Source organism: Leucoraja erinacea, chromosome 6, assembly GCF_028641065.1.
Source record: "Leucoraja erinacea ecotype New England chromosome 6, Leri_hhj_1, whole genome shotgun sequence".
NCBI lineage: Eukaryota > Metazoa > Chordata > Chondrichthyes > Rajiformes > Rajidae > Leucoraja > Leucoraja erinaceus.
In genome coordinates, this window is record NC_073382.1 from 44,837,198 (window position 1) to 44,864,918 (window position 27,721).

Sequence of the window (27,721 nt, forward strand, 5' to 3'; positions counted from 1 at the left end):
TCTACCACCTCTCAAAACATGGCGGGGGGGGGGGGGGGGGGCCCCCCCCCCCCCCCCCTGTATTTCCGCCCATGCCACAGCATCCTACCTTGAGATCAGTAAACATCATCTTGTCTGAGAGATTATTGACTGTTTGGTTTTGCAACCCCTTCCTGAGATGTTTTCCCCATGTTCTACCTACATCAGCTCCTTCTGCTCAGTCATACAGCTAGAATCATCTTTCCATTAATTTGTTGCTGAACTACTGGAATTTCTTATGTTCTGGTTTAAGTTCAGTATCTATGCACCTGTGCACTTGCCCTAGAACCACGTCCTTTTCTGGTGCAGTCATGAGGTTACACTTCTGACTCACCCAAACACTTCCCATCTACCTTTTCACCTATCCCGTACTTCATTGACCATCTCATCCTACCTTTCCCTTGTGCAAGATCAAATGCAAAGCCAATGATTTGAAGAGCAATGACTATTATTAATAATAACATTAACATATTATTGGTTTCCACTCTATACAATGTTGAGATGAAGGCAATGTTGTTTCTGGCTATCTATTCCATCATAAGGCTTGAGAAATTTACAAGCACAATGACAGATGACATGGCTTGCCTGATGTTGTCCCTTATCTGCTCCACCACAACCTTCCAGTGTCCCAACAACTCCTTTCACATTCCTCTATGTCATTCATAAAAGCATCACTTCCCCAGGATAGAGGAGAATTATTTCAATTTCAACATTAAACACCTCAAAGAAGTTTCACATCTCAGCTGGGATACACTACATGGAAACTCAGGAGAGTCTTAGACACTGTATCCCATATCTTTGACTCTTTGTGTGGTGAGTGCAACAGGTCACAATAGCAAAGTGAGACAGAAGAGAACTGCTAGAAAGCTAGTACAGGTACACAACCTTTTATCCAAAAGCCTTGGGACCAGACACTTCTCGGATTTAGGAATGGAAGATTTTTAGCGTAGATTAGGTAGGTAGCACTGGCGGCTTGAAAAGTCTGGAGCGGCTGCCTCCTCCCCGGAGAACCATTGTAAATCATTGCTTAAATGTTAGTCAGTTAGTTTGGAGGGATTTTATGTGGTGGGGGGGGGGGGGGGGGGGGGATGAAAGGGGAAACTTTAATTCTTAGTCCCCTACCTGGTCGGAGAGGCGGGGAGCGGGCAATGCCTTACCAGGTCGCCGTGCAGTAAACTCCGGAGCGCTGTGGCCGTCGACTAACAACATCGCGGAGCTGGGGCTGCGGGCGTCCGGCGCCGGTTGTAGCTCCGACCCCGGCAACTCTATCCCTGGCTGCGCGGCGCTCCAAATCCAGCGCCGTCCGCGGCCGGACGCCCACAGCCCCAGCTCCGCGATGTTGGGAGTCGGCGGCGTCGCAGCGCTGGGATACCAGCAGGGAGCGGGCAATGCCTTACCGGGTCGCCGTGCGGTAAGCTCCGGAGCGCTGTGGCCGCCGTCTCCCAACATCGCAGAGCTGGGGCTGCGGGCGTCCGGCCGCGGACGGCGCTGGATTTGGAGCGCCGCGCAGCCAGGGATAGAGTTGCCGGGGTCGGAACTACAACCGATGCCGCCCGCGGCCGGACGCCCGCAGCCCCAGCTCCGCGATGTTGGGAGTCGGTGGCCACAGCGCTCCGGAGCTTACTGCACGGCGACCCGGTAAGGCATTGCCCGCTCCCCGCCTCTCCGACCAGGTAGGGGACTAAGAATTAAAGTTTCCCCCTTCACCCCCACCCCCCTTCACATAAAAGCCCTCCAAACTAACTGACTAACATTTAAGCAATGATTTACAGATGTTTAAGTGCCTCCCCGGTCTCCGGGGAGGAGGCAGCCGCTACAGTAGCACAGACCTGGGTTGACCGTGGGTCGTTTTGGGTCAGGTTCGGCGCCAAACGCGAGCTTTGGTGTGCAGACGACATCCTGGAAAAAATGTCTGGTTTTCGGAGCTTTTCGGTTTCCGGAACTCCGGATAAAAGGTTGTGCACCTGTACTGCTCTAAGATCTTCCGAGGGGACCAGAGATTCAGGATATAGCATCTAAGCATTGAGATACTTCATATAAACAGTTATATCAAATTATAGGAGGCAAGTGTGTGAGTAGCTAAGTTCTGGCCATGAATACCTGAATGTTATTGCCGGGGGAAGCAATGCTTCGGCAAGGTTGAAAGTACTATAAAGTATGCCTGTCAATGTTGCAAAAACAAAATAGTCTACTAAAACTTACCAAAAGGTCATTTTTGCACAACTGAGTAAAACTGAATATTGTGGCTTTTGAGAAAAAAAAATTGAAAATGGTGCTCCCTCTCCCAGTGCTAAACCATTCACTTTAATCTCTGGTCAGTGCTGTAAAACATCACTACCAATTGACAAATTAACAATAAACATAGAATAGTACAGCACAGGAACAGGCCTTACAGCCTACAATGTGTGTGTGCACCGAACATGATTCGTGTTTAGTTTATTGTCATGTGTACCGAAGTACAGTGAAAAGCTTTTATATTGCTTGTTATCCAGTCAGCAGAAAGACTATACATGATTACAATCAAGCTGGCCACAGTGTACAGATACAGGATAATCCCTTCTGCCTGCAAGTGATCCTCATCTTTCCACTCCCTGCATTCCCATGTCCCTATCCAGAACAAGGGGTCACAGTTTAAGGATAAGGGGGAAATCTTTTAGGACCGAGATGAGGAAAACTTTTTTCACACAGAGAGTGGTGAATCTCTGGAATTCTCTGCCGCAGAAGGTAGTTGATGCCAGTTCATTGGCTATATTTAAGAGGGAGTTAGATGTGGCCCTTGTGGCTAAAGGGATCAGGGGGTATGGAGAGAAGGCAGGAACAGGATACTGAGTTGGATGATCAGCCATGATCATATTGAATGGCGGTGCAGGCTCGAAGGGCCGAATGGCCTACTCCTGCACCTATTTTCTAAGTTTCTATGTTTCTATCTAAAAGCCTATTAAAATCACTGGTGATATGTTTCCACCACCATCCCTTGAAGAACATTCCAGGCACCTACCCATATCCATATCGGATCTATCAGTCTTCTTCACTGTCTGCAACTCCACCAATTATCGTGTTGTCTGCAAAATTACTAACCAGCCCATTTACATTTTTGCCCAAGTGATTATGTATATCACAAAGAGCAGAAGTCCCAGCACTGATCCTTGTAGATCTTTACGAGTCACAGACCCCAAGCCAGAATAATATTTTCCACTGCTAACCTCTTTCATCAATGGGTAAGCCAGTCCTGAATCCAGATGGCCATGGATCCCATGCATCTTAATCTTCTGAATCAGCCTTTCATGAGGGACCTTGTCAAATTACTTACTAAAGTCCATGGAGACAACATCCACTGCCCCATCCTCATCAATCACCCTCATCATCTCCTCAAAAGACTAGATAGAGTACTAATTTTGCAAGACAATTGGCTGAAACAATACTTTTACTTTAACTTACCAGTGGTTCTGCCATGATGATGCGAATCTTTCGCTCAGCCTGAGTAGTAAAATTGGCAAATACACTTTTTAAGACATACTCTCCTGACTTAATGTCAGGATCAACATTGATGGGCATCATGATCGGTGGTCCTCTGTCACCTTGTGTACTTGCCGCCGGTGTTGCTGGCGGTTTGATGTAACCGTTGCCAACTGGAGAAGCTGGAAAAAAATACAAGAGTCTGTAAATTGCCTGAATAAGAACTCGCACACAAACCTAAAAAATAATTACAGGTGTTTTCCATTGATTAAAATATATATTTTTTTTCTTCTTTACAGGGTAAACATCCAGAAGTTCCACTACTGACACCTTTCAGGTGCATATAACACTGCATGTCATGCATCCTCCACGCATTTTAACACATTTTAACACAAATAGCTGAGTGAACCTGGCCTCATTTGGTGATGAATAACAGCATTTGTTGTCGAGATTGCACAAAAACTAACAAGGACAGGTTTCATAAGCCTTGCTACTAAAACCACCCACTTTAAAAACAGTTTCTTCCCCTCAGCAATAAGAACTCTCAATTCCGTCCAATAATCAGACAATAATATGACTTTTGATGTATACAGTGTCTTGTCTATGGTCTTTGTTTGTTCTTTTGCACTATGTATTGTTGGTGAGATTTGTGATTTGTGATGTGGTATGGATGCACTTTTTTACGGCGATCTGTGTTATTAGTGGTATGTAACTAAAGCAGTGTACCATCATGTACCGAACCCAAATACCACCAACCCTGGTTGCGTGGCAAATAAAGATTCTATTCTATTCTATTCTATTCTATTCCTTGTAGCCTGTTGGCCTGTGTGTTGCTCAGTGCCAAAGATACTGGGATCATGTTGGCCTACATTTCTGCCAAAATGTTTACACTTAGTCACAGTCATACAGTGCAGAAACAGGTAATTTTGCCTAACTTGCCCCCACTAACCAACAAGTACCATCTACACCAGTCCCACCTGCCTGCGTTTGGCTCATATCCCTCCAAACGTACCCTATCCATTTACCTGTCCAAATGCTTCTTAAGCATTGCAATAGTACCTGCCTCATCTACCTCATAGAAACATAGAAACATAGAAATTAGGTGCAGGAGTAGGCCATTCGGCCCTTCGAGCCTGCACCACCATTCAATATGATCATGGCTGATCATCCAACTCAGTATCCCGTACCTGCCTTCTCTCCATACCCCCTGATCCCCAAGGACCACATCTAACTCCCTCTTAAATATAGCCAATGAACTGGCAGCTCATCTGGCAGCACATTCTATACACCCACCAACCTTTGTGTAAAATAGTTACCTCTCAGGTTCATATTAAATCTATCCCCCCCTCACTTGTCTGGAATGGATGCAGAGGCAGTGAATATCGACTCAGAGTCATACTGTTATACAGCACGGAGGGGGGGGGGAAATGCTAGGATAAAATACCATATATTTGCGCTCATATAGCGATCCTGCTGCAAACTTGTATTTTATTTCAAAGTGGGAATTGGAAGATAGGGACAGAGATGCTACACAGAGATTTTGATAGGAAGGAAACGTTACAGCAGCTGAGTAAAAGATTGGTCAAATGGTAGGTTCAATGAAGATCGGGCAAGGGGGATTGGGGGGAAAGCATCTATTGCTTGGGACTTGCCTAAATGAGTACTGAGATGGATTATCATTCCACACCAAATTTCTTAGACAATAACACCTTTTATCCGGAAGTGGCGGCGCTGGTAAACGGCTGCGGCTCGCCTGCAGTCCATTTGTTTTTTTGCTTTTTTGTGTGTGTGTTTTTCGTTTTGTCTAGGGGAAGTTTTTGGTTTTTTTAAGGTTGTGTGTTTATGTGGGGGGGGGGGGGGGGGGGGGTTGAAACTTTGTTTCCGGGGAATGCGATGTCCCCCTTCTCTGCCTCCGTCTGCGCTGAGGCCTAATGGCGGAGCTGGCGACCTCGAGGCTCCGGAGGCAGCCTGTCGGGACTCACCCTGGGCTCGCTCCCGTGAAGGCGGCCCGGCTCGGGGCTGGAGCGGCGCTCCCGTGAGGGGCTGTGATGCTCCCGTGAGGGCGGCCTGGCGAGGGGCTGAGACGCTCCCGTGTGGGTGGCCCAGCCCGATGGTAACGGCGCTCCCGTCGGGGCGGCCCAGCCCGAGGGAAACAGCGCTCCCATCGGGGCGGCCCAGCTCGAGGGAAACGGCGCTCCCGTGAGGGCAGCCCAGCCCGAGGGTAACGGCGCTCCTGTGAGGGCGGCCTGGCGCGGAGCTGAGACGCTCACGTGAGGGTAACCCGGCTCAGGGCTGGAACGGTGCTCCGGTGGCTGAGACGGCGTTCTGGCGGCGGCGGCCTGAGTCCAGGGTTCGGCCGCGGGCCAGTGGACGACATCGTCAACAGCTGCGTCCGCTGGACTGGAGGGCAGCGGCTTTGACCACCCGTTTGAACCGGCCCGTTTGCGGAGCTCGGTGAGCCGCGGGACTGATTTACCATCGCCCGGTGGGGTATTGCCTCAGCGCAGAGGGAGAAGAGGAGGGAAGAGACTGCAGCCCTAAGGTTTTTGCCTCCAGCACAGTGAGGAGGTGCTTGGTGGACTCACTGTGGTGGATGTTAATTTGTGTTTACTGTCTGTTCTGTTGTCTATTATTATATTATTGTATGTATGACTGCAGGCAAGAAATTTCATTCAGACTGAAAGGTCTGAATGGCAATAAAGGAAATTCAATAATGCAATTATCACAAGTTTTTGCTGGATATGGATCAACGGACTGTATGTTACATGCTCGTAAATTAGTAAAACAAATGTTCGTCTTTAATTACTGTTGTTTCTGGGATGGGGTGACTGATAACAAATAACCTACATTCTATATGTTGACATAATATGGCTGAAACAATGGCATATTTTGTGATATTTATTGAGATAGAAAGCTACAACTGAGTTTGGGCAAGATATTACCTTGCGGCTCTAAAGTGGGAAGAAGCTGTAAAAGGACAGCGCTGCTGGGGAGGAGGGGGGGTGGGAGTTCCTTTCAGAGCGTGTGGGTAGTCTGTCCAGGAGTAAAGTTGTGGGGAGGGCAGGAGCGTTGAGGAGGAGGGGGTCGGCCAGGGATCATCCAGCTCAAGAGCGGGTCAGCGGGCGATGGATAACAGGACAGCGGGCGGTGGAGCTTACTCTATATGCCAGTGAGAGTAACCTCAATTGATCCCTTGTTTGCGCTGACACAGGAGTAAGCTCCACCGCCCGCTGTTATGTTATCCATCACCCGCTGACCTACTCCGCTCTATGATCTTTGCTCTTGAGCTGGTCCCCTCACTGTTCAGACAGAGAGCACTGCCAGAGGTGAGCGGACCGGCAAAAGGCGCTGAGATGGCAGTCGTTTCTGCTTTCCGGTGATAGAGGCCGTTCATAGCCATGCGAGCTGTTTCCCTCCCTGGCCACAATGCGGTAGCTCTGCGCCCGGAGCGCCGCGGCAGCGATGAGTGAGTTACTGGCATGAACCCCGACCCCCATCCTTCTCAACGCTCCTGCCCTCCCCGCAACTTTACCCCTGGCTAGACTCCCCACATGCTGTAAATGGAACTCTCCCCCGAATTGGTCCCTTGATAAGTGGAACTATTATTGTCATTCAATAAGATGACAACTGATTCAACTTGTCCCGGTGTGCTCCTGTTTTTTCCACCATCTTTCCACCTGCCGTCACCCTCCACCCCCCACCCATTCAGTAATTCAGAAAGAAGGAGATTTGGAAGCCGTGGGAAAATTGAATTGTTACTTTATTTATTTTTATTTTTATGGAGAGAACAATCTGCGCATGCGCGGTTTAAGATTTTTTTTAAAGCCGACTGACTGTCATATTACTCACGACACGCAACTCATTTATAATTATTTATTTATATTTCTATGAAAAATGTTCCCAATTGGGTCCCACATCCCCTAAGGCAGGCCCTGCCTGCATGTGTAAATAGAATTTCACAGTGCATTTACATATGTGACAAAGAAAGCACCACTGAACACAATTGTCAGCACCCTACAGGATGAATACGCATACGAATTTTCCTTCAAACGAGTTGGAGCGGTCATTTTTTTGTGAAAGACTATGCACGCAAGAATATCGTCAGCAAAGGGTGGGCAATGGAAGAGATTCTTGCTCCAAACTTGAAGGTGGCTTTATGCAATACCCAGAACCTATTCTATCCGACCATCATATGGCATTTGATCACCAAGGTCTCAATCTTCAATTCAGTGCAACCAGAAGCCATGCAAAAGTCAGTCTCAGGTTTCTGTCCTGTAAACTCTGACAAATGCCACTGTGTTTATTCAGAGAGGCTTCAGGGTGTCATGGCACCACAGCTGCACTTTCTCCAGCACATTAATAAGATTCTTGATCTGGTGCCTGAATGGCAGCTTGAAAGGCCGGTCTTCACTCACGATGCCACCACTGACTAGATATTTCCTGTTATTTTTAAGGCAACTACCCCTTTACTGCTACACAAGCAATATTATGCCAGAATGGTTACTGCAATACTTAGGTGTAATTAGGCAAAATTATTGCAAAAGATATGCACTGCAGGAATACGCAAGGGCGATAAGTTAATGAGTGTAGATTTTTAAATATGAACGTATATATAAATATAATTTGGAAAAGTGACTTGCTTGTATCTTGCACTCATCACTTGCGGCCCAGAAGATCCGGAATTGATCAGCAACAGACAGAGGGCAGGAATTATGGTGGAGTGAGGAATTTTGGTTCCTTTATTTTTGTTTACTTATAAGATGTTGGCCAAACTATCCTTGAGAAAATATAACATATAACCATATAACAATTACAGCACGGAAACAGGCCATCTCGGCCCTACAAGTCCGTGCCGAACAAGTTTTTTCCCTTAGTCCCACCTGCCTGCACTCATACCATAATCCTCCATTCCCTTCTCATCCATATGCCTATCCAATTTATTTTTAAATGATACCAACGAACCTGCCTCCACCACTTCCACTGGAAGCTCATTCCACACAGCTACCACTCTCTGAGTAAAGAAGTTCCCCCTCATGTTACCCCTAAACTTCTGTCCCTTCATTCTGAAGTCATGTCCTCTTGTTTGAATCTTCCCTATTCTCAAAGGGAAAAGCTTGTCCACATCAACTCTGTCTATCCCTCTCATCATTTTAAAGACCTCTATCAAGTCCCCCCCATAACCTCCTGCGCTCCAGAGAATAAAGACCTAATTTATTCAACCTATCTCTGTAACTTAGTTGTTGAAACCCAGGCAACATTCTAGTAAATCTCCTCTGTACTCTCTCTATTTTGTTGACATCCTAAAATGATAGGTTGTAGAACACTATTGGTATTTTAATGCAAAAGCAAATCCTTAAATGTATGTAGTGAGGACATTTTAAATCTGCGATTAATCTGTGACGATCAATTAGAAATGGATAGGAATGAGGGGGTTGTAGGTTAGTGAGGTGGGTGAGAGGTGGTTTAAATAATGTGCAATCGATGTTGTAAGCATTCATCAATACCAATGCAGAAATTTCACTGAAGGGTTTCCCCAAGATTAACATAGGAAACTTTTTCATAGAACATGCATAAACTCTCCGCTCCTCAGTCTGAATAAGAGGACTCGACCCAAAATGTTGACTGTCCATGTCCCTCCACAGATGCTGCCTGGCCCGCTGAGTTCTTCCAGCTGTTTTTTTTTGCTCCAGATTCCAACATCTGCAGTCTCTTGTGTGGCCAAGACAAAATGTCAATGACCAGTTTTAAAATAAAAGGAAAATAGGAGGGGTCAGTTCTGGTCATGGCTGGGTTTGCTGAGGGAATAAGGAGTGGAAGAGGAGAGTAGCTATCTAACAAGTGATATGTAGAAAGGAACCGCAGATGCTGATTTATACCGAAGAAGGACACAAAGTGCTGGAGTAACTCAGTGGGTCAGGCAGCATCTCTGGAGAAGATAGATGAGTGGCATTTCAGGTTAGGACCCTTCTTCAGACAGAAAGTAGAGGGGAGGGAACTGCATGCCAGGACAAAGCAGGGCCGGCAATGGATGCCAGGGGTGGAGACCAGAATGGCCCATTGGGGAAGAGGTGATAACAAAGGGATACAAGGATGTGAACCAAAGATACTAGAGCAAACAGTGGAACTAGTCGGGTGGGTGAGAGGGAATGCAGGGGTTACTTGAAATTAGAGTATCAACGTTCATACTGCTGGGTTGTAAGCTGCCCAAGCGAAATATGAGGAGCTATTACTCCAAGTTCAACAAGTGATGATGGAATTGTGAAGTACAAGCAAACAATACATGTGGGAGAGTGAAATATGCTCAAGGAAGCACTTTTAGGAATCTATTAATTTCACTGTTGGTAAAGCCAAACTCCCAATATTGCCTGGCACTTGCTTCAGGTCATCAATCCTGTTCACAATCCTGTTCACAATCCTGTTCACAATCCTGTTCACAATCCTGTTCACAATCCTGTTGTAGAGGGTCAAAAACTTCAAATTCCTGGGCGTTGCATATATCAGAAGATCTTTCCTGGATCCAACACACTGATGCAATTATAAAGAAGGCACATCAGCCACACTACTTCCTGAGAAGATTACAGAGATTCGGCATGTCGAAGAGGATTCTCCTAAACTTCTACAGGTGCACGGTAGAGAGCGTTCTGATTAGTTGCATCGTGGCCTGGTTCAGCAACTTGAGCGTCCAGGAGCGAAAAAGACTACAAAAACTTGTGACCACTGCCCAGTCCATCACCGGCGTTGACCTCTCCACCGTCAAAGGTATCTATCGTAGTTGCTGCCTCAAAAAGGCAGCCAAAATCATCATAGACCCACACCATCCTGGCCACACACTCATTTCACCATTGCCATCAGGAAGAAGGTACAGAAGCCAGAAAACTGTAACGTCCAGATTCAGGAACAGCTTCTTCCCTATTAAACACAACAACGAATAAGCTCCGAACTGCAAAAGACTATATTATTATTGCACTATATTTGTTATTTATTGAACACGTTCTTTTTTTTCTCTTCCCCATTATGTACTATGTTTACATATTCACCTATTCTGTTGTGCTGCAGCAAGTCAGAATGTCATTGTCTCATCCGGGACATATGACAATAAAACACTGTTGATTCTTGGTTGAAATATTTGGTGAGTGCTTTCAGTAAAATCATTACACCCCACAATGTAACAAGGGCAGGCAGGGTATGTGGTGCATACAGTAGTGTAGGTTAGATTGAGCTGGGATTCTGCTTTGGGAGTGGAGAACAGTGTCATTGGCAACATGTGGGCACTTGTGAGGAAAGGGATGAGGCTATATGGACAAACCTGAACATACAAAAGTGTACAGCACTGCAAATAAATATTACTTCACACTAAATCAAATGGTGGAAAATTGAATTTTATAACACTAACATGCTGATAAATTTTAATTTCCCAGCACTCAATTTTCCAAGAAGCCACATATAAAATTGTTGACAAGACATTGAAAACGTGTAGACATTATCACTGAGAGATGTGGCTGTACACCATGGTGAATGTAAGCATGGTGCAAATCACATGGGAGGCCCTCTTATTCCAATAAACTGTTTAAGGGGATCACATTGATTAGTTTACTGCATATGGTGGTAGCTCGGGTCACCATGAGACAGATAGAAGGCAGCAAAATTGAGTACTATCTGATCCTACCTTCTGTTTTCATTTACACTAGTGTGGGAAATAGAAGACAAAGGTTTTGCTTGCATGAAGAGAAAAATGAAGCTGGAGCAAGTATGCACTGGATGGACTCAACCTCAAGGGTGAAGGCACAGGAAAATCAACTTGTAATGTATCTGTCTGTTGCTCCTTCTTTTACAGATGTCATTTCAACCTGTTTACATTTTGATATGAAAAGTCAAGTGCTCCACAAGCACATGTCCATGTAAATATGCAGTTAGATGTGATAATATTTGACGTCAAAATATTGCCAAAGATTTCTCAATTGCTAGCCAAGGCTAGCAGATGCAAAGTTGGGTATGTATTTAATTTTACATGTCTCTCTTTCAAATACTCTCTCCCTTGTTTAGTAAGGTTGTTCAAAAATAAGGCATGTGTCTCTCTTGACAACGTTTCTGTTCTTTTCATTGGAAGTGACTTATTCCTGCACAGCTGAGGTAGTAAAGCTCACTTGTCTCCATGTGATATTCTATGCTCAGAGTGCTGGTCTGAGTAAGGATTCGCAGAGCAATGCGTTGTGCAGGTCTTATAGAACTCTGATGATTTTGTTTCAATCAGCTTTACAGAAAACACATTCAATCTGCATCCCCAAACTGTTTTCTGCCACAGCAAAACTATGCTTCAGTCTGGCAAAACCTCCAAACAGGAACTGTGGTTCAGCACTTGGCCTCGTTTCAACATACCTTGAAACGTGTGCCCTATGGCAGAAAGATAATGCTTACTGGATCACCTCGTATTACTGGAAAATATTTAAATCTAATCCAAGCATGAAGGCTATAAAACCATTTTTAACACAAATTAAATTGAATACTGTATACCTCCAGCTCTTATCTGACATGCTCAAACATCAAGCCATTTGATATTGTCAGTCAGTGGATCCTTATTGAGAACGGCAGGCTAAATAACACTAAAGGAAAATAAATTAATTTCATACAAACTTGCCAGTTCAGAATTCAATCACCCGATTGTAAATTAGGTACTGGACTCTTTTTAGTGCAAGCTAATTTGGTGTAAAATAAAAATAAAATGAATGGTAAGTTTGTAGTTTTACTTCAAACAGTGCTCCTGCAATGTATTATAACTTTGCTTCAATTTCTGCTCTGAAAGTTCGTATCAGCCATTAGGCAAAAACATTTTAATTCTTAAGCAAATTATAATTGTGAGTTAACTACGAATTATAATTACAGTTCCTAGGATTAATAATCTTCGTAGTAAAACTAGAAAAATAAGAGTAAAGAAACATTCAAATAACTGGTAACAAATCACTTCAGTTTTTCCACCAGTGAAAAGGCAACTACAGCATTAAAAGTTTATAAATCTGAGTGTTGACATAGTTAAAAATGAAACGTATTTTTACTGCAGCATTCCTACAATTTAATTTAATTTTCCAATTCAAAAAAGATTACTTTTTTAATATATTTATTCACAGTACTTGACTGTCTAACTGTTCTCTATAGTAGCAATCAATTCTGCTACTTTAATAGTTCTGCACGCTATGTTAGATAAACTTGGTATCACCTTTTTCTCTTGCCTACAGTTGACAAGTCCTGTTTCACACAAATAGCAAAAATGCCTATAGCACAGAGTACCTACCAAGCCCTTTTATCAAGCTGATCACAGTGGACTTCCTCCAACAGGCTGTTGTAATCTCCATGAGCTCCAGTTTATCTGAGCAATTCAATTGCTAAAAGTCTGAACTAAAAAGCTGTGTATAAATATTTGTTCTACCATTTTGTCACCCATTTCCTGTGGTAAATGACGTAGATTATGAAACTATCCAGTTTTCTTGGCAAATATTTCTTTTACAATCAGTTCTGAAGGGGTGTTTTGTTGCAGTGCAGCCTATGCCCGTCTGCCCAGGAGTTGAGTTTTCCACAACTGAAGGTCAGAGAAAGGATCATTTTAGCTCAGGCACACATTGATAGACTATAACATGTATAGTGGAGCTATATTTATCCAGTACATACTAAGCTATGGATTACTGAAATGTCGACAAGTGAGTGGCTCAATTATATTTATCATACATGACGGATTTTACATATTCAATACACTATTTCTAAGAAATGCCACTAAACACTGCCAATGTCTACAGTTAAAAGTATGCAGTTCAAGCAAATGCCTACATTCGTTTGCAACAATTATAGATTCCATTACAGAAAACCCCTGCTGACAGAATAAGTGCCTGGTGCAGCATAAAACCCAAAATTATGTCATAAAGTTTCAGTTTCTGCATTAAAAACCCTGGATGTTATTTCTTGGCCTCATTAATCACCATACAAGCTGCAAACAAAAAACTGAAACTTTACCAAGCAGTCAATAAAATGGTCTATTTAACTGAAATGCTAAAAAGTTTATAACTTAGTAATCTGCCAACTATATAGTACTATACATTATTATTATTATTTGGTAGCTTCTATAATCTTTAAATTATCTGTTTGACAATTTTAAACATTTACAAAAAACTATTGAATATTTGACACCAAATCTGAATTTCAAAGCACGATGTAAAAATAAGGAACTGCAGATGCTGGTTTACAAAGTATTCTTTTTCCAAGCAAGTTCTTTAGTTCTCAAATGCAAACAAAGCACTCAACATATTGATGCTGAACATGATTAATTGGAATTGAACACAATAACTTGACTAATCTCTTCAATCAAACTACATCACAATGGAAATAATGTACTTGAGGTTTAATGTAATTTACATTTTTAGTAGATACTTTTTAATGCAATGGCAATGTAGCGGGGGGAAAGATTTAATAGGAACTCGAGGGACAACCTTTTTACAAAAAGCATGATAGATATATGGAATGAGCTGCCAAAGGTAAGGTAGTTGAGGCACGTACTGTCACAATGTTTAAAACACATTTGGATAGGTACATGTATAGAATGGGTTTATGGACCAAACACAGGCAGGTGGACTGATGTAGATGGGCATGTTGGTTGATGTGGGAAAGTTGGGCCGCAGGTCCTGTTTCTATGCTGTATGATGCTACAACCCTCTAAATTAAAGGAGGAAGTCAAATCTGGCAGATCAGTAAAACCAATATTCATAATTTATAGAGGGGTCTAAAGCAGCTAATATAATGAAAGGAACATGGAAGAGATGAAGAACAATTTCACTGCTAGTCTATGCAGGAATATTTTCTTTAAAACATTTTCTACTGAATATCTTTCAAAAGACCCTTCCTGTTGTACATTTATTGCTGTCAATTCACCTACAGGGCCAGGCGTAATTACTTATTTTAGGGACCGAAGAAAGGTCCCGACATGAAACGTCACCCATCAATGGTCTCCAGGGATGCTGCCTGACCCATTGAATTACTGCAGCATCTGGTCTTTTTTTGTAACCTAGCATCAGCAGCTCCTAGTTTCCACACACCTTTCCTATCCAAGTGCCTGTCCAAATGCCTTTTAAATATCTGCATCTTACATCTCCTCTGGCAGCTCAAACTATATAACCACCACTCTCCATATCAAAAACATACCCCTCAGATGTCCTTTAAATTTCTCCCATCTCACTTAAACTTGTGTCCACTAGTTCTAGACTACTACTTTGTGTTAGAAAAGACTATGTATCCCATCTATGTCTCTCATACCTTTACAGATCTCGAAGGTCTCGCCGATATATAAGAGCCCACACTGGGAGCACCAGATACAATAGATGAAATTGGAGGTGCAAGTAAACCTCTGCCTCATCTGAAAGGGCTGTCGAGGTCACTGGATAAAGTCAAGGGAAAAGGTATAAGGACAGGTGTTGAATCTCCTACGGTTGCTGGGGGATGTCCCTGGGGAGGGGGATGGTTTGGGTGAAAAGAGATGAGCGAAACAGAGAGTTGCGGAGAGATGTCTCTGCAGAAAACAGAAAGGGGTGGAGATGGGAAGATGTCACTAGTGATCAAATTTAAGCAGATAGTTTGGGGAAATGAATGCAGCCAGGCAACAGTTTTTAAAATAGAATATCGGAGAAAACACAATTGGAGGTGTTTCCATGAGAAAGCAACATCAGAAGTGGGGAAGAAAAGAAAACTGAACAGGATATAAATTAGCATAATATACAGAAGTTGGCCCACAATTATGATGCTGAAGCCAGGAAGCAGACTTTGTCTAAAGCTGAGGAACCAGTTCCTCGGCCAAAAGCACAACTGTTCAGTCCTGTGCATATGGTGTATTAATGTCCAGGCTTGGTATTTGAAGTTAAGAGAAGATTTTGTGCTCACTGGAAACTCATAAGACAGCAAAGTCATACTGTGTCGGAGTCTGTGCTGGAGGAATCTATCAACTTTCAGTGGACCAAAATGAGATAGGATATGATGTGTCAAGTTTTATTTAATGTAATGAAAGTGTGCAAATAAAGAGAAATGCACAGTAAGAAGATTTTTTACAACCAACCACTGATTTAGGTTTTATACGTGCAATTATATTGTTGAACAAACAATAAATTATATAATCACACTGCCTGATGGCTCTTATAAATTGGGATGTTATATTTTACTGAGAATCATACAAGACATGTGTCCATGCCGACCAACATGCCCCATCCATGCATTTACCATTTGCCCACACCTGCCCATATCTTTATAAACCGTTGTCATTTATTCCATTATTTTAGTCTCTTAAAATTGATCTTTAACTAAACTTCAAATGAACCTAATTTAATTGAGTACATAAGTGGTGAAACAAGTATTATTATAGCATGGCATCAACGTAAATCCTAAATACATTTCAAAATGAAAGTGAATTGCTTAAGGGTCTGTCCCACATGCGATTTTTTTCGGCAACTCGCCGGCACCCATCATAGTCGCAGCAGGTTGCCGAACTTGTTGAAAATCCAGCGGCGACCAGAAAAATATCCGACTCTTTGGGCAACTACTCATGACCATACTCATCACCCCGTGTGCCCCTTCCCATTCTCATATTAACCTTCTGTCCTGGGCCTCCCTCACTGTCAGAGCGAGGCCCCGTGCAAATTGGAGGAATAGCATCTCATATTTTGCTTGGCCAGCTTTCAACCCAGCGGTGTGAACATTAATATCTCTAATTTCAAGTAACTCCTGCATTCTCTCTCCTCCCATCTCCCCCACCCTAGTCTTCCTACCAGTTCCACTGTTTGCATCCTTGTATCCCTCTTATCACCCTCACGGGCGGCATGGTGGCACAGCAGTAGAGTTGCTGTCTTACAGTGCTTGCAGTGCCAGAGACCCGGGTTCAATCTCAACTATGAGTGCTGTCTGTACAGGGTTATCAATTTTGTTTTTTGCATGAAATGAATCTCTTCACTTTATCCTCAGCTGTAATTGATGTAGGTGCAGCCAGATGCCACAAGATTAATTTCTATTTCTTGTTTCCCATTGGGAGATACCGGCCTCTGCACAGTACTTTCTCACAGAAACATTGATGAAATCTGGAAAGTAACACAGTAGGCCATTGAACGTGGACACAACCATCCTATACTCTACAAATTGCATCACTGGATCACATATCCACATTTGCACACTTCAACTGGCGATGCCAAAAATGCGCATTGAGATCACACAGCATAGTGGAAAAAAAAAATGTTTTTAAAGTTATAGTTCATATCATCTGGGAAACTTGGTGAAAATCTTTCAAATGGAAATAACTGCTGAAAATGTGAGCTACATGAGCTAATTAGTCAAAACAGTAGGTTGTATGTTTTTTCCTAAATAGCTGACCAACAAAATTAATTCAATAGTCATACAGTATGGAAACAGGCCATTCGGCCCAACATATCCATGCCGACCAAGGTGCCCCATCCTAGCTAATTCCATGCATGGCTCATATCCCTAAACCTTTCCTATCCATGTATCTGTCCAAATATATTTTAAATGTTATCATTGTACCTACCTCAACTATTTCACCTGACAGCTCACTCCATATATTCACTACCCTCCGAGTGGAAAAAGCTGCCCCTTACGTTCCTTTGAAATCTTCCCCCTCACCCAAAACCTATGCCTTTTTGTTCTTAATTCCCCCACTCTGGGTAAAATAGATTGGGTGCATTCACCCAATCTGTTCACCTCATATTTTATGCAGAGCTTTAAGATCACCCCTCAACCTGCTGTGCACCAAGAAATAATGCCCAACCTTTCCCTATAGCTCAGGCACTTTAGTCCTGGCAATATCCTTGTAAATCGTCTCAGCACTTTTTGCAGCTTAATGCCATCCTTCCCATAGCAGAATGACCAAAACTGAAAACAATACTCAAAGTGCACGCACCAACATCTTGTAAAACTGCAATTTAATGTTCCATTTTCTCTACTCCTAATCCTGACTGATGAAGGCCAGTGTGTCAAAAGCCTTCTTCATCAGCCTATCCACCTATGACTGTACTTTCAGAGAACTATGTACTTGTTCTCTGCTCTACTACATTCCCCAGTTCCCTATCGTTCATTATGAAAGTCCCATTCTGATGTGATCTCCTAAAATGCAACACCTCACACATATTAATTAAACTCCATTTGCCATTTCTCAGCCCACTTGTCCAGCTGAACAAGATCCTAGTGTAATTCTTGATAACCATCATTACTGTCTATGATAGACCTATTTTAGTGTCCAAATTTACTAATTATGGCTTGTCATTCTCATTCAAATCATTGATATACATGACAAACAGCAATGGGACAAACAGCAATTGATCCCTGAGGTACACCACTAATCACATAGAAACATAGAAATTAGATGCAGGAGTAGGCCATTCGGCCCTTCAAGCCTGCACCGCCATTCAATATGATCATGGCTGATCATCCAAATCAGTATCCCGTACCTGCCTTCTCTCCATACCCCCTGATCCCCTTAGCCACAAGGGCCACATCTAACTCTCTCTTAAATATAGCCAATGAACTGGCCTCAACTACCCTCTGTGGCAGAGGCCACCAGTTCACAGGCCACCAGTTTGAAAAACAACCTTCCGCCACCATCCTGTTTCCTACCATGAAGCCAATTCTGCATCCAGTTGGCTGGCACTCACTGGACCCCCGTGGACTAGCCTTCCAGAGCGGTCTTCCATCCAGAATCTTATCAAAAGCTTTGATGAAGACAACTTTTATGACCTTGTTCTCATCAATCTTCTTAGGTTTTTTTTAATTGATCAAATTTGTGAGAAACCATCTCGCACCCACTATGCTGACTATTCCTAATCTACTAAGACTATCCCTGCCTTTCCAAATGCATGTATACTTATCCCTCAGAATCCTCTCCAGTACTTTCCTATCACAGATCTAGGCTTACAGGGCTGCAATTCCCATGTTTGCTTTCGCAGCCCATTTTAAACAGAGGTATAACATTAGCCATCATCCAATCTTTCAGCACCTCATCTGTGTCTAGCAATGATTCATATATCTAAACGAGAGCCCCTGCAATTTCTTCTCTTGCTTCCCACATTGTCCTTGGAAGTTCCTAATCCAATCTGGGAGATTTCTCTACCTGTTCTCCTTAGATCTTGGAGGAAAAAAATATATATTCTCATCTTTTCTTTCTTAAATTTTATATATCCTTCAGAAATTTTCAGTGAATAGCTCACAGATAGAAATGATAAATTACACCTAATAATTTAAAGTTATTCTCTTCAAAATATCCAAAAAAAATAACACTTACATTTGCTTTTGCTCAAAGAAAATCAAAGACCTTGAATAAAACAGACTAGGTTGAAGAATTCAATAAAAACTGAAATTGTTTCAATATTAACAACTGCTTTGCAAGTTAAGATATTGAAAATTAAAGATGGCCAACAACACTGGTACGGTTCTGTGACGATGTTAGAATGGAGCAATTCAAAAGTATCTAATATAATGACATGTACTCAAAAATCAGGATATATTAACGTGAATATCTCTGACTGTTCTGTTTGCTTATAGTATCAGTTTAATCGTACCACAGTATCTCTCAATTGCACAACACATTGAAAACATTTTGAAGGACACAAACATGAAAGAGGCCTCATAGAATGTAAACAATTCCAATACCAGGGTCCAGAGGTGGAATATACAGATCCTGTAACACAAACCAAAGCTTGACTTGAAATTTATTATCAATTGTGTATCAAAGCATAACAATGCTGGAATTACCAAAATATATCTTCCCTATCTGAAACTGCCACCTTTATTGTTTTTCTGGACAATGAACTGCTAAAATAAAATCTGATACACCTATTATTCTTTTTTTTAATTAAATAATTTCTAAATATAAATGTGCACGGTATACTTTAGTGTTCCTATTACCATAATCATGGAATTCTTTCCAAAAATAAAAGACAAAGGAAAACTAATATAGGCACCTGAAGACGAATGTGATGTTATAGTCAATGGTGATGTTAAAAGACAACATCGATGCATTTAACTGTTACCTCCCAGAACAACGCAGTTCTAAAAGGCAATTATAAAAACTAGCATGGAACCATACCACCCTCCTCCTTGTTTTTTTGAACACGTTTTGTTTATGAAAACAAAATTAAACACAAGCAGGAAATGCTTATTCTCGATTGAATTACATCTGTAGGCCTGGAGAAAACTTGATTAGGGAATTCAATCAGGCCAAATTTTGTTTAATTCTATTACAGTCTCTGCACGTAATGTGTTATATTTAAATCTGCGACAATTCGGCTTAAAGGGGCAGGTGAAAAAAAAAAACACATTTGGTATCGACATAATATTACATATATGAACATTATCCATTAGAAAATATACTGTACTCAACCGAACAAACTATGGTCGATGTTTACTTACTATTACTCCAGGATTTCAGCAATGACTTGATGCTGATCTCAAAGAAGCCTGAATCCTGCTGGCTGGCCATATCGGCAGTATACAAAGAAGCCACTGTGATACTAAACAGCAATGGCAGGTACTATTGTGCACAATCAGTAATGCAAACACCAAGTCAGAAGACAAGAGATCTCTCTTATTCTTGTTTTCGGTAATCCTTTAAAAACAAATAGTGTCAAGTGTCTTTAAATGACCTCTCGGTGCCTCGTGTAGCTTCTATCTTCTCGGTATTCTGTCTGCCAATGGTTGACACTTATCGGACGACTCAAATGATGTGAAGGTCTCCTGTCTTTCAACATGCATTCTTTGTATATTTGCTCAAAGAAATTGCTTGACAAATGCTACTGGAATGGGTCCTTCAATAATGTTTGAGGTGTCCTGTTCATTGCTGTTTTGTTTGACAGACTTGTATCTATACAAAGGGAATAGCGCTGTCCTGATCCATTGAATGTGTTTGCCTCCTCACGCAAATGCAGCACCGGCCGGGAGCCACGATAAGAAAGCGATTTCAGCTTTTTTTTTTAGTCAGTGCAATTTAGCCGGGTTTCTCTCCTCAAATGAAAATGAAAATGAAAATTCGACAGACGCAACGGGTGTAATCTTTCTCCCAAACAGCATGCAATGAAATGTATGCAGTCGCATCATGATGCAGTAAAATAGAACTGCGCACATATATCTGGTTGCAGTGACGTTAAAAAACCCATTGGTCAACCGAGTCCCAGGGGAGAGAGAATGCGAATCAGCACCTGCACCGCGTTGAGCCTGTGTCGCTGCTATCCTGTCTCTACTCCAACCATGGCTTATTTAAACAAATATTGCCGGACCATTTCGGTTGTTGGATGTAACAGCAACCAAACATATTAATTATGGATAAATAATCTACCTTCGCTCTTTTCGTTGTCATATGACTTGAAAGGCTTTAAAGGGAATAATGACATCTTGTCTCGCATTAATAAATAATCTTCTTGGCCACATAGGCAATTTAATTATAGCGTATACTATAATCACCAATAGCATAGTGCGACAGCATCACTGTACCTTGTTGGTGATGCTGCACCTTTCAGGGTATACCATACTGGTTATTCCACTTTCTCCTTTGGGTGACACCACCACAAAATGTTGCTACCAAAATATTGAAATGAAGCATGTTGTTCGTGTAATGAATAAGAAACTTCCCAGGAGGAACAGATGTGTAATATGGAAAAGTTGTTGTCTAATTTGTGGCATTCTGCAGATAAAGGCACAAACATTGCATTTTATAATAACAAGGAAGTGCAGATGCTGGTTTATGCCACAGGGACACACCAAGTGCTGGAGTAACTCAGGGGGTCAGGCAGCATCTCTGGAGAAAACGGATAGGTGACGTTTTGGGTTGAGACCGACGTCTGAAGAAAGGCCGGGACTTGATACATCACCTGTCCACGTTCTCTTGAAATGCTGCCTGACCTGCTGAGTTACTCCAGTATCTGTTGAGTATTTCTGTTTTGTTGCAGATTTCCACCATCTGCAGAATTTTACCTTTCTGCGGTATCAATGACTTGCACAACGCAATTGAGATTCGTGTATTCATGTGTATTGAAGGCATAGGAAGCAACAAAACACCAAGTGCTGGAGGTTACATTCAGTGGAAGGAATGAACAGTTGACATTTTGGGTCGGGACCCTTCTTCAGACTCCACACAATGAATCTGAAGATGGGTCCTGACCCGAAACATCGCCTATCCCTATTCTCCAGAGATGATTCCTGACCTGCTGAGTTACACCAGCACTTTGTGTCTAAACATTGCATTTTGTTATCTGTCTCTCAATGATATACATTGGAATATACATTGTACCATTTAGAAAAATTCAATTCCTGAAAACCTCTGTCTCAAGTCAGAATCAGGATTGGGTTGCCGTGATTAGAAGAACAAAGAAAAATATGCCTGAGTTGATATAAACTGCACTTATTATTAATTGGGATGGCACAGTGGCGCAGAGGAAGAGTTGCTGCCTCACAGCACTAGAGACTCGGGATCAATCCTGACTACGGGTGTTGTCTGTATGTAGTTTATATGTTCTCCCTGGTTTTCTCTGGGTGCTCTGGTTTCCTCCCACACTCCAAAGACGTACCGGTTTATGGATTAATTGGCTTCGGTAAGTTGTAAAATTGTCTCTAGTGCATAGGATAGTATTAGTGTACGGTGGTCGCTGGTTCACATGGGCTCGGTGGACCCAAGTGCCTGTTTCCGCACTATATCTCTATGGTCTGTGGTCTATTGGTAGACCTAGTCGTGGAGAGCAGAGGAAACAGCAGAGTTGCGACAAACATGATCATCTCAAACTTTGTCGGCATGGGCGAGTTAGGCCGAAGAGCCCGTTTCCATGCTGTATGACTCTTTAAGTCGAGACAAACGTAAGTTAGTTATACAGCACGGAAACAGGTCCTTTGGCCCAACTTGTCTATACCGACCAAGATACTTCCATCTAAGCTAGTCCCATTTGCCCACACCTGGCCCATATTCCTCTAGTAATTATTCAATTATTTTAGACTCTTGGAGTGGAGGGGAAATGTGAGGGGATTACTACAAAACAGCATCAGCACACAATAGAGGCATGCCGCACAGAAACAGGCCATATGACTCCAGGCCAACCAAGATGTCCCATCCAAGCTAGTCCCATTTGCTCATACCTGGCACATATCCCTCTAAACCTTTCTTATACATGTACCTGTCCGAATATCTTTTAAATGCACTTTTACCTGCTTCAACAAAACAATGATGGCATGGGCAGCACACTGTGCAGGGTGGCAGGGCTAAATCACTGAAAGTTTGTTTGTTGGTACTTATTAAAAAGTAATTGGAGTGTGCATAGTTTACGGCTAAGCCGGTTCGGTGATCTCAAAGTTAAAAAAAGAATTTAAAACGTCTTATCAGTTTATGACATGGATAACGAGTTGTAGCTGAGCAAGTTATGTGTCTGAACTGAAGTATGTGAAAATTTGTGAAGTGTGAGACAGCCCAGAACATGCACATAAGCAATGGCATTTGATGGCTCTAGGCCTGTACTCGCTGGAGTTTAGAAGGATGAGGGGCGACTCATTGAAACTTACCGAATAATGAAAGATCTGGATAGAGTGGATGTAGAGAGGATCTTTCCACTAATGGGAGAGTCTAGGACCAGAGGGCACAGCCTCAGAATAAAAGGGCGTACTTTTAGAAATGGAATGAGAAATGGAATTCCTTAAGCCAGAAGGTGGTGAATCTATGGAATTCATTACCACAGACAGCTGTGGAGGTCAAGTCATTGGGTATTTTTAAAGCGGAGATTGACAGACTCTTGATTAGTAAGGGTGTCAAAGATTATGGGCAGGAGAATGGGGTTGAGAGGGAAAGATAGGTCAGCCATGATTGATTGTGGAGTAGATCTGATGGGCCGAATGGCTTAATTCTGCTCCTATGATGAACTTAAAATTACTTCTCTATGTCTCAGTCAGAAGGGACAGGTTACTACAAAATTATATCTAAGCTCAGAGGAACACAATCACTGTTCAATTAATGTGATCAGAAGAGGAGAGAGTTATGCAAAGCTAAGTGAGATAGGGAATGAAGGTTGGAAGAATTCACCCTTTGAAATTGCTTTGTGGTAATTACAGGAGATGGGTAAATGTGGGAGCAAATTGCACCATTTATAAGCACGGCAGAGGGAAAAGTTGCTCCCTGGTCTCTTTTGAAAAATCTTTCCCCTTCCACCTTAAACCTGTGCTCTCCAGTTTTGGACTTCCCTACCCTGGAACAAACACTATGGCCATTCACCTTATCCATGCCCTTCATGATTTTATATCTGAAAGGTCACCCCTCAGCCTCCTATGCTCCAGGGAAACAAAAAATATCATAGATTGTCCATCATCTCCTTATAACTCAAAGCTTCCAGTCCTACTAACATCCTTGTAAATCTTTGTTGTATCATTTTCAGATTAATGATATCGTTCCCATAGCCAGCCGACCAGAACTGTATACGGAACTCCAAATATGGCCTTAACAATAGCTGTAAAAATGACTTCCCAACTCCTGTAAGCAACATCAGCTTGATACCTTCTTCATCACTTAATGTACCGGTGTAGCCACTTTCAAGGGCCAATGAATATGCATCCATAGATCTATATGTTCTACAACACTCCTCAGGGTCCAACCACTAATTCTGTCTTGATTTGTCTTACCAACATGCAATTCCTCACATTTATCGGATTTAAACTCCATCTGCCATTCTTCGGCCCATCCTGCCGTAATCTTAAACAATATTTTTCACAGTGTGCTATACCACCAATTTTAGTGTCATCTGCAAACTTATCAACCATGCCGTTTACATTTTCATTCAAATTGTTAATTTAAATGATGAATAACAGTACTGTTAAATGATGAATAACAAACACAGCACTGAAGCCTTGTGGTGCACCACTTGTTTCAAGCTTTCAGTTTGCAAAACCCCCTACCACCATCCTATGCCTCCTACCATCAAGACCTGAGCATCAATATCTCTTGTCATCCAGGGTCCCTACTCCTGCAGCGTTGCTTTTTCACTACAATAAAAACATACTGCTCCTGAACTCTTGTCATCTTAATTTAAAAAGCCTTGCCAGACATCCCATTACTTGCAAACACCCTGCCCAATTATCTTTGGAAGTTCCTGCTAATATCATAAAAATTGGCCTTGCCCCAATTTAGGATTTAACATGGACCAATCCTCTCCTTTTCCATAGGGATTTTAAAACTGAGAGAATTATGGTCACTGGTCCCAAAGTGTTCTCCCACTAGGTGAATAAAAACTAGCATAAAACTAAGCGTGAGAGGGGAAAAATGAAATATCTGAGCAAAACATTAAAGGAACGGCTAGTGTGTGTGGATAAATAATCTATCTTTATATAAACACAGGTGTTTTTGAGAGATGAATTATAGGTGCAATTTAACTTGAAAGATGAAGCATGATGGCTGTTACTGTGACATGGCTACCAAGACTGGCAGCACTAGGAACTAAGTATTGTATATCAGCTTACATAGAGCAAAAAGGAAGGAAAACCGACAGATGGAGAGAAGTCTCTTTAAGTAAATATTTCAATGGTGTCTTTATGGGTAGAATTAAGCAATAGAAATGGATTAAGATTGTTATTGGAGTCGAATGTAGGCTCCCTCGAAGAAGCTTTGAGCTGGCAGAATGTATAAATGTAGTGATTAGATAAGCATGCGACAATGAGAGAGTTTTAATATTAAAATATTCATGTTGTCATTGAATCATAGTCATAGATTCAGGAAATAGGGCAATCGGCTCAACTCGTCCATGCCATACAAGATTCCCCATCTAAGCTAGTCCCATTTGCCTGCATTTTGTCCATATGCCAGGAAACCTTTCCTCTCCATGTACCAGTCCAAATGTCTGTTAAATGTTGTTATAGTACTCGCCTCTACTACCTCCTCTGACAGCTCATTCTCATACACCAGTGAAACAGCTGCCCCTCAGGTTCCTATTAAATGTTGGATTAAGAATTAGCATGTTCCAGTAAGGAGGGACAAAGATGGCAAGACAAGGGAACCTGGATGATGAAAGGTTGTAAATTTGGTCAAAAAGTTAAAGGTAGCTTATGTAAGGTATAGGGAAATAAAAATCATGAAACAAGGAACTGCAAATGCTGGATTACAAAAAAAGACACAAAGTGTTGGAGTAATCAGCAGTTCTGGACTGCCTATATACTATTTCTGGAAACCTTTGGACACAGCTAACAAATTCTGCCCTATTGAATCCTCTTGGTCTCAGGAATTAACACTCAATAATGAGGTTTCTCGCCCACCACGACAACCATATTGCTTTTACATTTTTACATAATTTGCTTTCATATCTATTCCTTTATCTCCCTCTGGTTATTGAGAGGATTATAGTAACTGCACAATTTTTTAGCTCTGCCCATATTGCTTCAATGGATGAACCCTTCAGTAAAAATGGTGCAATGCCACTTTCTCTAATTAGTAATGATAAAGTGGCATTGCACCATTCAGCTGTTGTCAGGCAACTGAACCACCCTCTCACCAACCAGAGAGAGGTCCTAACCTACCGTTTACCTCTTTGGAGACATTTGAACTATCTGTAATCAGACTTTACTGGACTTCATTTTTACACTATACATTATATCCTTTATCCTGAAGATAGACACAAAAAGCTGGAGTAGCTCAGCGGGACAGGCTGCATCTCTAGAGAGAAGGAATGGGTGATGTTTCGGGTCGAGACCCTTCTTCAAACTGGAAGAAGGGCGAGGTTTCTCGATCCAAAACATCACCCATTACTTCTCTCCAGAGATACTGCCTGCCCCCTGAGATACTCCAGCTTTGTGCGTGTCTATCTTTGGTTTAAACCAGCATCTGCAGTTCCTTCCTACACATATCCATTATCCTGTATCTGTACACTGTGGACGGTTTGATTGTAATCATGTATAGTCTTTTCACTGACTGGATAGCACAAAACAAAAAGCTTTTCACTGTACCTTGGTGAACGTGACAATAATAATAAACTAAACTAATCATGTTGGAAATATCAAAACCTTGGAACATTGAGCTGTCGTAACCAAGTCTCTCGTACCGTACCGTGATCCAGGCTCTAAACTCATCAATAGCAATTACCTTTACTGTTATTTGCTAATATTGGTTTATTGTTGTCATTTGTACTGAGATACAAAGGAAGAGGAGTTAGGGCATTACGTTCTAGTTTCATAAGATATTAGTGAGGACGCAGTTGGAGCATCATATGCAGCTTTTGGTTATGCAGCTTTATGAAAGGCATCATTAATCTATAAAGAGTACAAAGACATTTTACAAAAATATTGCCAGGACTGAAGGGTCAGAACTATAGAGAGAGATTGAACGGCAAGTGCTTTACTCCTTGGAATGTAGAAGACTGAGAGGTGACTTTATAGAGTCATGAGGGGCACAGGTGAGGTGAATGCACATTATCTTTATCCCAGGGAAGGGAAATCAAAAACTAGAGGGCATAGAAAGACTTAAAAGGGACCTGAGGGAAACTTCTTTGCACAGAGGGTACCTAAAGATGCAATAATGTGTAGTAATGTTAATTGTAAAGATATGAAGCATAGGAGAGATATCTGCTCCATGTAAGCGCTTTATATGTAGGTAGTAAGCCCGACTGCAAGCATAAAAATAAGACACATAACATCAGGCCTGGCTGGAATAAGTATGTAGCTGAGTATCATACTGGAGCCCGTGAAGCCACCAAATCATGGGCTATGGCAGGTAGACCCAGACAGGGGCCTGTGTACAAGAAGCTCACTAATGCAAGGTATAAGTATGCTGTTCATTTCATCTGTAAAAATGAGCAAGCTCTGAGGGCTGATTCCATGGCTAAGAAGCTGCTAAGTAACAATGCTACTGATTTTTGGAAAGATGTGCGAGCTCTTAACAGTTGCAAAACATCTCTACCATGCACTGTAGATGGAATCTCCGGAACAGCTAATATCGCGGAGTTATGGCGATAACATTATAGTACTTTATTCAACTGTGTCCAAGGTGACTTGTATAGGGTGGACAATATTGAGAGTAATGACTCAATGGCGATTATGTCACATGAGGTGTATCATGCCATGAACAAGCTGTCCAACAACAAAGCAAGTGGCTTGGATCATATTTCTGCTGAACATCTTAAGTATGCGAGTATGAGGATAGCTCCTCTCCTTGCTATTTGTTTTACTGGCTTTATGATTCATGGCTTGTTACCAGGCTCAATGTTGTCTGTTCTGT

General features: G+C 42.1%; 1 protein-coding gene across 5 annotated transcripts in view; it reads right to left on the reverse strand.

Annotated features, from left to right (window-relative positions):
• The window catches only part of LOC129698033 (protein furry homolog), a 190,382-nt gene that overhangs the window by 150,954 nt on the left and 11,707 nt on the right, over positions 1 to 27,721 (reverse strand). For 3 of the 5 annotated variants that reach the window (XR_008723609.1, XM_055636862.1, XM_055636861.1), the window contains exon 2: positions 3,457 to 3,656. Coding sequence is in view for 4 of the 5 variants with exons in the window: in XM_055636862.1 (XP_055492837.1) it covers positions 3,457 to 3,656 (200 nt within the window). In the remaining variant the exon portion in view is untranslated. Of the gene's footprint in view, positions 1 to 3,456; positions 3,657 to 12,760; positions 12,974 to 19,908; positions 21,313 to 27,721 lie in introns of those variants that run through there. The other 2 variants (XM_055636863.1, XM_055636864.1) reach the window with 2 other exon arrangements.